Consider the following 11,840-nt stretch of genomic DNA (forward strand, 5'->3'; position numbering starts at 1 on the left):
GAGTTGGTGGAGTCATTAGTAATGATCTTTCAAGAATCACTGGAATCTGGAATGGTTCCAGAAGACTGGAAAATTGTAAATGACACTCCACTCTTCAAGAAGGGAGCGAGGCAGATGAAAGGAAACTATTGGCCTGTTAGTCTGACCTCAGTGGTTGGGAAGATGTTGGAGATGGTTATTAAGGATGATGTCTCAGGGTACTTGGAGACTCGTGATAAAATAGGCCATAGTCAGCATGGTTTCCTCAAGGGAAAATCGTGACTGACAAATTCATTGGAATTCTTTGAAAAAATGCCAAGCAGGATGTACAAAGGAGAATTAATTGATGTTGTATACTTGGATTTTCAGAAGGCCTTTGACAAAGTGCCACACTTAAAGTTGCTTAACAAGCTACGAGCCCATGGTATTACAGGAAAGATTCTAGCATGGATAAATCAATGGCTGATTGGCAGGAAGCAAAGAGTGGGAGTAAAGTGAGCCTTTTCTGGCTGGCAGCTGGTGACTCGTGGTCTTCCACATGGATTTGTGTTGGGACAGATTCTTTTTACATTATATGTCAATGATGTGGATGATGGAATTGATGGCTTTGTTGATAACTTTGCCGATGATATGAAGCTAGGTGGATGGACAGGTAGTTTTGAGGAAATAGTGAAGCTACAGAAGGACTTAGATAGATTAGGATAATGGATAAAGAACTGCCAGATGGAATACAGTATTGTGAAGTGCATGGTCATTCACTTAGGTTAAAGAAATGAAAGAGTTGACTATTTTCTAAATGGAGAGGAAAAAAACAGAGGTGCAAAGGGATACTGTTAGGGGTCTAGATGGTTTAGAGTTTGTAAAATGTGTTCAGGAAAGTTTTCTAAATCAATATATAGAGGGACCAACTAGAGGGGATGCAATATTGGATCTCCTGTTAGGAAACGAGTTAGGACAAGTGACAGAAGTCTGTGTAGGGGAGCACTTTGGTTCCAGTGATCATAACACCATTAGTTTTAATTTGATCATGGACAAGGATTGATCTGGTCCTAGGGTTGAGGTTCTGAACTGGAAGAAGGCCAAATTTGAAGAAATGAGAAAGGATCTAAAAAGCGTGGATTGGGACAGGTTGTTCTCTGGCAAGATGTAATTGGTAGGTGGGAAGCCTTCAAAGGGGAAATTTTGAGAGTGCAGAATTTGTATGTTCCTGTCAGGATTAAAGGCAAATTGAATAGGAATAAGGAACCTTGGTTCTCAAGGGATATTGCAACTCTGATAAAGAAGAAGAGGGAGTTGTATGAAATGTATAGGAAACAGGGAGTAAATCAGGTGCTTGAGGAGTATAAGAAGTGCAAGAAAATACTTAAGAAAGTAATCAGGAGGGCTAAAAGAAGACATGAGGTTGCCTTGGCAGTCAAATTGAAGGATAATCCAAAGAGCTTTTACAGGTATATTAAGAGCAAAAGGATTGTAAGGGATAAAATTGGTCCTCTTAAAGATCAGAGTGGTCGGCTATGTGCGGAACCAAAGGAAAAGAGGGAGATCTTAAATAGGATTTTTGCGTCTGTATTTACTAAGGAAACTGGCATGAAGTCTATGGAATTGAGGGAATCAAGTAGTGAGATCATGGAAACTGTACAGATTGAAAAGGAGGAGGTGCTTGCTGTCTTGAGAAAAATTAAAGTGGATAAATCCCCGGGACCTGACAGAGTGTTCCCTCGGACCTTGAAGGAGACTAGTGTTGAAATTGCGGGGGCCCTGGCAGAAATATTTAAAATGACGCTGCCTACGGGTGAGGTGCTGGAGGATTGGAGAGTGGCTGGTGTTGTTCCGTTGTTAAAAAAAGGATCGAAAAGTAATCCGGGAAATTATAGGCCGGTGAGTTTAACGTCGGTAGTAGGTAAGTTATTGGAGGGAGTACTAAGAGACAGAATCTACAAGCATTTGCATAGACAGGGACTTATTAGGGAGAGTCAACGCGGCTTTGTGTGTGGTAGGTCATGTTTGACCAATCTATTGAAGTTTTTCGAGGAGGTTACCAGGAAAGTGGATGAAGGGAAGGCAGTGGATATTGTCTACATGGATTTCAGTAAGGCCTTTGACAAGGTCCCGCATGGGAGGTTAGTTAGGAAAATTCAGTCACTGGGTATACATGGAGAGGTGGTAAATTGGATTAGACATTGGCTCGATGGAAGAAGCCAAAGAGTGGTGGTAGAGAATTGCTTCTCTGAGTGGAGGCCTGTGACTAGTGGTGTGCCACAGGGATCAGTGCTGGGTCCATTGTTATTTGTCATCTATATCAATGATCTGGATGATAATGTGGTAAATTGGATCAGCAAATTTGCTGATGATACAAAGATTGGAGGTGTAGTAGACAGTGAGGAAGGTTTTCAGAGCCTGCAGAGGGACTTGGACCAGCTGGAAAAATGGGCTGAAAAATGGCAGATGGAGTTTAATACAGACAAGTGTGAGGTATTGCACGTTGGAAGGACAAACCAAGGTAGAACATACTGGGTTAATGGTAAGGCACTGAGGAGTGCAGTGGAACAGAGGGATCTGGGAATACAGATACAAAATTCCCTAAAAGTGGCGTCACAAGTAGATAGGGTCGTAAAGAGAGCTTTTGGTACATTGGCCTTTATTAATCAAATCATTGAGTATAAGAGCTGGAATGTTATGATGAGGTTGTATAAGGCATTGGTGAGGCCAAATCTGTATTGTGTTCAGTTTTGGTCACCAAATTACAGGAAGGATATAAATAAGGTTGAAAGAGTGCAGAGAAGGTTTACAAGGATGTTGCCAGGACTTGAGAAACTCAGTTACAGAGAAAGGTTGAATAGGTTAGGACTTTATTCCCTGCAGCGTAGAAGAATGAGGGGAGATTTGATAGAGGTATATAAAATTATGATGAGTATAGATAGAGTGAATGCAAGCAGGCTTTTTCCACTGAGGCAAGGGGAGAAAAAAACCAGAGGACATGGGTTAAGGGTGAGGGGGTAAAAGTTTAAAGGAAACATTGGGGGGGCTTCTTCACACAGAGAGTGGTGGGAGTATGGAATGAGCTGCCAGATGAGGTAGTAAATGCGGGTTCTTTTTTAACATTTAAGAATAATTGGACAGATACATAGATGGGAGGTGTATGGAGGGATATGGTCCGTGTGCAGGTCAGTGGGACTAGGCAGAAAATGGTTCGGCACAGCCAAGAAGGGCCAAAAGGCCTGTTTCTGTGCTGTAGTTTCTATGGTTCTATGGAACTTGAGAGTCATTGCTCAGGATTCCCTAAAGGTTAATTTGCATGTTGAGTTTGTGGTGAGGAAGGCAAATGCAATGTTAGCATTTATTTCTAGACTATAAAAGCAAAGGTGTAATGTTGAAACTTTATAAACTACTGGTGAGGCTTCACTTGGAGTATTGTGAGCAGGTTTGGGCCCCTGATCTTTGAAGGAACATTCTGAAACTGGTGATGGTTCAAAGGAGGTTCATGAAAATGATTGCAGGATTGAATGGCTTGTCATATGAAGAGTGTGTGATGGCTCTGGACCTGTATTCCCTGGAATTCAGAAGAATGAGGGAGACCTCATTGAAACCTATGAAATGGTGAAAGGCCTTGATAGAGTGGATGTGGAGAGAATGTTTCCTATGATGGGAGAGTCTAAGACCAGGGGACACAGCCTCAGAATAGAGGGGTGTCCTTTTGGAACTGAGATGAGGAGGAATTTCTTTAGCCAGAGAGTGGTGAATCTGTGGAGTTCTTGTAGATGCCAAGTCTATATGTATATTTAAGGCAGAGGTTGATAGATTCTTGATTGGTCAGGGCTTGAAGAGATGCGAGGAGAAGGCAAAAGATTGGGGCTGAGAGGAAATTTGGATCACCCATGATGAAATGGTGGAGCAGACTTGATGGGCCTAATGGCCTAATTCTGCTCTTGTATCTTAAGGTCTTATGGTATAAGGAAGAATTATATAATATCCTGCCTAAGCAATGAATGAAAAATTGAATAATTAATGGACAACATTGGTTTGGCCACTGCTAAATTTTTGTGCCCACTCTTGGGAACTATGCCCAGTTTATTCAAAGAAAGATGTTAAAGTTTTGAATAAGGTGCAGAAGCTCTTTACTCAAATTATTCCAGAAATCATGGACTGCAAAACCTGGGTTCAGAACAAAGTAGGATGTACCACTAACAGACAAAGATACTTCAAACATGTAGATAAACCAAGTAAGGACTGTCATCATTCTCTTTATCATCAGAGGATCAGACAGCATGAGCATAGATGCCTTAACAAAATTTTATGGGACTTTAGTGAAGCTGCACCTCAGTATTGTGTACAATTTTGGTCAATTTTGATATAGTTGCTGTAGAAAGAATGCAGTGAAGGTTCATTAAGCTGGTTCTTTGGATGGCATATCTGTCATATAATCAGAGATTGAATTAGCTGTGCCTCGGTTCACTAGATTTCAGATGAGTTAGAGGTGATCTTGTTAATGCATGTAAAATCCTTGGAGAGAGAACCAATAAAAATGCAAATACTGGAAGTCATCGACGAACACAGAAAATACAGGAAATGCTCAACTGTTCAGGCTGCATTGTGGGAAGTGAAACAGCAGAAGAAACGTTGAATTCTCTACTCCTGAGAGCTGTGGATGTTTAGTCTTTGATTGCATTCAGAGCTGAAGTCAATTGATTCCTCAGTATTTAAAATCAAAGGAAAGGTGGATAGTGCAGGAAAATGGAGTTTGAGGTGGAAGAGCAGACTTAAACATGTTGCAAGGTGGAATAGTCTATTCCTGCTCCTATTTTGAAGGTTTCAAAGGTTTTTTATGAGGGTGATTAGTAGAAGTGACTTGAGGAAAAATAATTTTTTTATGCAGTGAGTGGTTAGGGTCTGGAATACATTGATAAGGGTAGAGGCAGTTTCAGATGTTCAGAAGGGAGCTGGGTAAGTACCTGAAAAGAAAGAGGTCAGTAGATTGGGGCTGGGCCAGATTGTTCTTACATAAAGCCAGTCCAATCTCAATAGTCCAGATGCATGGTTCCTTAATGATGGATGCTTCCTTTTTTGAGGCAATACCTTTTGAAAATGTCCATGATACTGGGGAGGCTAGCACCCATGATGAATTGGGATAAGTTTGCAGCTTTCTGCAGACTTTTTTTGATCCTGTGCAGTAGCCCCTCCATACTAGGCAGCAACCAGTTAGAATGTTCTCCATGGTACACCTGTAGAAATTTGCTGGAGTTTTTGGAGACATACCAAATCTCCTCAAACTCCTTATAAAATACAGCCACTGTCATGTCTTTTTTGTAATTGCATCAATATGTTGTGCCCAGGATAGATCTTCAATGATGTTGACAGCCAGGAACTTAAAACTTTTCACTCTTTCCACTATTGATCTCTCTTTGAGTACTGATGAGTATTCCCTCAACTTCCCATTCCTGAAGTCCACAATCAATCCCTTAGTCTCTTACTAATGTTGAGTGCAAGTTTGTTGTTCTGGTCACAATATAGCATACTTACCTACCCTAATTCTTAAATATTTGGAATGTGGGAGGAAACCAGAGCACTCAAGTAAACCCATGTGGACATGGGGAGAATATGCAAACTCCTTACAGACAGCAGAGGGAACTGAAAGCATTGCATTAAACACTATGCTACTTACACTCTAAGTAATATAACAACCATTATATTTACAAACGTAAATTAGTAATGAATCTGAGACGAGACTGTTTGTGTGTGTGTGTGTGTGTGTGTGTATGTGTGCATGCGCATACACTTCAGATTAGATTAGATTAGGTTATATGGACACTCAGTCCTCATGTGTTGCCATTTAGAAATGCATGCATTAAAAAATGATACAATGTTCCTCCAGAATGATATCACAAGAAAACACAGGACAAACCAAGACTAAAATTGACAAAAACCACATAATTATAACATATAGTTACAACAGTGCAAAGCAATACCATAATTTGATAAAGAGCAGACCATGGGCACCGCACTGCGGCTTCGCCAAACTAGCAAGAATTCTGCAGCCCTCCTCCCCTTCATTCTGAGAAGCAGTACGTGGCCGAAAGCCTCTTGATGGGCTGACATTGAGGAACATATTTACCGAATTCACCTCGGCTGAAGTTAGACATTCCTGACATCGCTATCAGGAACTTGGTTCCACCTGGTGTTCAGGAATTCCTTGGGGTTGCAGCCCCTTCTGCTAAAAGTGCTGATTAAGTGGAAGAGTGGATAAAAACCATAGATTGGAAGCTCAAACATCTGGGCAGATGCGCAGAAAACCTGCTTCAGTTTCTAACTTCTATCGATAAGACAGAGCACTACTCCCTGGCCCAATTTATTAGCACATGCGTGGTGCACGTTCCTCTGTCCAGATGCGCACAGTGCCTGCTACATCCTCTGGCCTTAGATCAACCCTGGGCACAGGTTGGAGAAGGGTAACAAGGACTGGCCAGGGAACCACAGACCTACAAACCTGGCTTCAGTAACAGGGAAGTTACTGGAGACCATTCTGAGGGACAAGATTTGGATAGTTAAGGCCTGATAGGAATAGTCGGCAGGGTTCATGTCTGACGAATCTTTGGAGTTTTTTAAAAGGTAATTAAGGGGATAGATGAAGGTAGCGGAGTGAACGTTGGCCTTTGACTAGGTCCACTATTCAGGCAGGTTAGGTCGCATGGGATTCAGGGGGAGCTAGTGAGGTGGAAGTGGATTCAGAATTGGCTCAATGATAGGAAGCAGAGGATGATGGTTGAAAGTTGATTCTCTGACTTAAAGCCTGTGAATAGTGGGGTGCCCCAGTGGTCAGCGTTCAGAACTCTGTTATTCATTATGCAGGCAAATAATTTGGATGTGGCACAATTAGCAAGTTGGTTGATGGTATTAAATTGGGGGTGTAGTTGATAGTGCAGCACGTTACAGTTAATTGCAAAGAGATCTTGATAAGCCTGGGAGATGGGCAAATGGATTTCAACTGAGATAACTGTGAGGTGATGCATTTTGGACATTCACACCGGGGTAGGATCTATACAGTGAATGGCAGGGCACTGACGAGTGTTGTGGAACAGCAGGGCATGGGACTACAAGTGCGCAGTTCTCTGAAAGCAGTTGCGGAAGTTGACAGGATGTTGAAGAAGGCATTTAGCATACTGGACAACATCAGTCAGGACATCTGTTTAGGAATTGGGAAATTATATTGCAGTTATATAAGTCATTGGTGAGCCTGCACTTGGATAACTGTGTATGGTTTTGGTCTCCCTGTTATAAGAAAGATACTGTCAAGCTGGAGAGGGTGCAAAAGAGATTTTCCAAGGCGCTGCCTGAACTAGAGGGCCCGAGATATAGGGAGAGATTGACCAGGTTGGTTCTTTATTCCCTGGAATGCAACAAAATGAGGGGCAGCCTCATAGAAGTTTATACAACCATGAGGGGTATGGATAAGGTGGGAGGTCACAGTCCTTTCTCTAGGGTTGAGGAGTCCAAAACTAGAGAACGCAGATACAAAGTAAGAGCGGAGAAATTTAAAAAGGCAGTCGAGAGGTAATGAATTTACACAGGGTACCTGGAATGAGCTGTGAGATGGTGGATGAGATAGGTAAAATTTAAGAGGTACTTGGAAGCATATGTGGAGGGGAGGGGCTAAGCTCAGGCAGCAGGGAGGTTTCTGTGGTCGGCATGGACCATTTGGGCTGAAGGGCCTGTTTCCCTGCTGTATAGCTCTATGACTCTATGACTGTGTGTTATTTTCCAATATGGCCGGGCAGCACCCATGCCTTTTGATCCTTGGTGCTCAAAGGCATTTAGACTTGTGCTTACATTTTAGTCAAGTTTATATTAGATAATGAAATAGCCACCATATTTAATATACTGAAGAATGAAAATAATGTTGCTGAATTAAGTTTTATCTTCAAAAGGTTTTAAACAGTATCTACTCATTTGCTTATAATTTGCTTAATTCTGGATTTCATAATTCCTTAGATCTTCTTTTGTCTAAGGAGATCCAGCCCCATCTTCTCCAATCTGTCCATGTTACTGAAGTCCCACATTGTTGGAATCATTGTAGTAAATAAATATACTGTCTATACACTTGGTGCACACAGGTTTTCAAAGACATCTGTTACTAGGGGGTGCTCAGATCCTGTTCAATCTATGTCCTATTGCTGAGCAGGCTGAGAATCACTGGTTAGAAATAAAGATGCTGAAAGGCATAGAGGAAACAGATGTTTCTGTACTTGTTTTGACACTAGGACAGAGCAATATGCTTTTGGAGTTGTAAACATCTATACACAACATAGCCCAGTCATTGCAGGTGAGCAGATATGTGGGATGTTTTTGGTTCCTTTAAGATGTAGGTAGATGTTTTACTGAAATAAGACTCCGCTAAATGTTTTTCTTCATTCTATTTATTCTCAGTAAAAGGAAATTGAAAGTTTGGAATGAATAGCCCCAATTGTATTTCAGTGTTTTAAATATTAGTTGATGCCAAGTCCTTATTTCTTCAGTCAAACACAAGATAATAATTCTTCCTGTTGTTAATGTATATTGATTTTGCCAAATTTCCCTGAGGGTTAGAAGTTGGAGGAACTACACCGAAGTAAATCTACCTAGGAACATACACACACTTGACTGAATATATCAGCCATAATCAATAACAAATGCACTGTTGATTTGATTAATTGACTTTGAAACACTTAACCCAAAGTTCCTTTTTCTTGTTTCACCTATCTAAATAGAAGAAACACTTTCATCAGCCTGCTTGTCATCCATTTGCCCTTAATTTTCTGGTTATCATGGAATTCTGTGCAAGAGCATTGGATGTCCTTGTAAGGTATAGATCAGGGGTTCCCAACCTGGGGTTCACAGAGCCCTTGCTTAGTGGTGTTAGTCCATGGCATAAAAAAAAGTTAGGAACCCCTAGTATAGATCATTTTATCTGTGCATCTCGTTAGAACAAAAATCAGAAAGAATTTCTTTAGCTAAAGAGTGATAAATCTGTGAAATTCACTGCAACAGATGGCTATGAAGGCTAAGTCACTGGGCAAATTTAAAGTGGAATTCGATAGGTTCTTCCTTACTAAGGGCATCAAAGGGTATGTGGAGAAGGCAAGAAACCAGGATGAAGTGGAAAAATTAATCACCTATGATCAAATGATGCAACAGATGCAATGGGCTGAATGGCCTATGTCATCTGGTCTTAAATTATATTCATAACTACTGTATCTAAAAACACTGGATTGTATTATCTCTTCAAATTCTTTACTTTGCTAGCTCTTTAATAAGCTCCAAGGATAGCAATTGTTTTTCTGATTTTTTTTTCCAGTTATAATTATATGAAACCAGGTTTTTCTCAAGAACATCACATAGATTTATCCAAAGGTCAATAGGTTCTACCATTTACTGGGCATTGTTAATTACCTCAGAGGTAGTGGTGGTGATCCACCTTCTGAAACATTGCAGCTTATAGATGATTGAAGCTGCCATTAGATGGGTTGCTTTTTTTTTGGGTTGGGGGGGGCAGATTTTGACCCAGTGACGATGAAGAAACAGATTTATTTGCGGTCTTTGACTTGGATGAAAACTTACAGGTGCCCTCTTTTCCCATGCACTGGCTCTCAAGTCAAGTTGAGTTTATTATCATATGCACAAGTACATTTACTGCATGCACATGTGTAATGGAAAGCTTACTTGCAGCAGCATCACAACCACTTAATACTACAGGCATAACATTCAGAGTAAAATCATAAACATAAATCATACAGGAATTGTTCAGAAAGCAAATACAATTAAAAACAAAAAGAAAATGAAGTTCCTTATCATGCAAGTTGTCAGCGTGTCGTTATATCAAGGTACTAATTAGGGTTGTGTACGTTGGTTCAAAAACTGAATGTCTGAAGAGAAATAGCTATTCTGGTGAGGGACTTCAGATTTCTGTACCTTCTAGCTGTGAGAAGATGGCACATCTCAAGAGATGAGGGTCTTTGGCGATAAGTGGTACTTTTGTTGAAGCAGTGTCCTATGTAGGTACTTTATTGTTCTGCTAGGTGGCGGAGTCTGCATGTGGTGGTGTAAAATGAAGTCAATCATTTAGTAACTGACAGTAGTTTGAATAATTGTCATGCACTAAAATATCAACGAGGATTGCCTTGTGGAGATACATGTGATACATAATCATATTCAGAACAGGTTTTCCCTTCCACTTCCTTCCATGGCTATATTCATAGATCTTTCTGTCAAATTTTCTTTAATGGGTGCATCGAATGTAGATATAATGCCAGTACTTTCAAAATGTATGTAAAGTAAGAATGTAACAACAGTGTGGAATTATGTTGCAAAGATGTTTATTTCTGGCAAGAGAACGGTGGAGGGGTATGGATTAGTGTCAACACAATGAAGGAACAGAATTTGAATTGTGTGTGGGCTGGCAAATTCAGAGGAAGTCAAAATAAATCTTTTATACACATTTTTTTTAACGTTATAAGGCTTTAGCATCTATGGAGGAGTTTCGAAACCTTGACCGTGATATTGAAGGCTCTGCCAAACGATGGAAGAAGTTTGTGGAGTGTGAATGTCCAGAGAAAGAGAAGTTTCCACAGGAGTGGAAAAACAAAACAACTTTGCAGCAGTTGTGTATGATGAGGGCACTGCGCCCTGACCGAATGACCTATGCAGTCCGGTAAGAACAAAAGGTCCCTTCATTGTTACAATTAAAGTTGAATTTATTGTTGTATGCACAGGTGCAATAAAAAAAACCCTGCAATGACATTACATCATATAAGCAGCATTCACAAGAGAAACCTAAAGTGTACAAAGTATTTATAAGAAGGAACTCAATGTTAATGTGCAAAATAACAAATAACAGTGTTGCTATACCGAGGTGGTGATTTGGGTTATTCATGTTGGTTCAAGAACCAAATGGTTGAAGAGAAGTAAGTGTTAATGACCATTTTCAATAGTTACTCGTTAATGGTTCAGGATGTTGTAGACTCTAAAATCTTCATAGTGATCTAATGATTGTGCACTTCTACCACCATTAAGCTGTGTATTACTAAATTCTGAACCAGCAAACACTTACCAGGTCACTTTGATGGAATTGATCCGTTTTGACCCGATAATAAATTTAACCTTCTGTTCTACATTTACTTTATAAAAGAGAAAATGGTGCCAATAATAACAGGAAGATTAAGTGGCAGTGTTCGTCTGGGCGAGGCTTCTGAGAAACATGACATTCCCTCATATTTTTGATTCCCATTTCCCAGCCAAGCCCAACCATTCTGAGAGGCTGACCTACCATCAGGTGGATAGTCTTTGACACTGGGCCACATTTACAGGGTGGTGGGATAGATCAAACTTTGTAAAGTAAGTTAGTCTGACTTTGAGGTAAGAGCGGGGCAGGTATAATGAGCTGAACATTGGGAAGCTGACTCAGGTAGAATCTAGTGTTGAGGAGATCCAGTTCTAGAGGTGATGTCTAAGCAAAAGGGTGAGGTCCAATTGCAGAGAAAGTAAATCGCAATGGTCAGTATCAGTTATAGGTTTGGGAAAGCATTCTACTATACCTTCTGAGGCAGGGCCTTAAGCCAAATATAACATAGTTCCACTCAGGTTTTCTGAGTGCTGAGATGACTGATCAGGCTACTTTGGGACTGCAGATTCTTCTACAGATGGGTCAGGAGGTTGTTGTTAGAGTGGGCAGATGGATGCCTTGTGTGGTGCTGTGCTCCTTCTATCTCTTACGTAAGGCCTCTCAATGCTCCTGATACATGACCTCAAGATTTTCAATGCTTTGTCCACTTGATGCCCGTCATAAACTAGAGGTTTGCAAGAACTGGTGAATATTTTACCTTTCCTCAATGATG

At 40.7% G+C, this 11,840-nt stretch overlaps 1 protein-coding gene across 1 annotated transcript in view; it reads left to right on the forward strand.

The window, feature by feature from the left end:
* Window positions 1–11,840, forward strand: part of dnah9 (dynein, axonemal, heavy chain 9) — a 586,329-nt gene that overhangs the window by 447,997 nt on the left and 126,492 nt on the right. Inside the window, exon 60 of the mRNA XM_072242702.1 lies at window positions 10,464–10,657. Within this exon, the coding sequence (XP_072098803.1) occupies window positions 10,464–10,657 (194 nt within the window). The remainder of the gene's footprint in view (window positions 1–10,463; window positions 10,658–11,840) is intronic.

The sequence above is a fragment of the Mobula birostris genome, chromosome 24 (assembly GCF_030028105.1).
Source record: "Mobula birostris isolate sMobBir1 chromosome 24, sMobBir1.hap1, whole genome shotgun sequence".
Taxonomy (NCBI): domain Eukaryota; kingdom Metazoa; phylum Chordata; class Chondrichthyes; order Myliobatiformes; family Myliobatidae; genus Mobula; species Mobula birostris.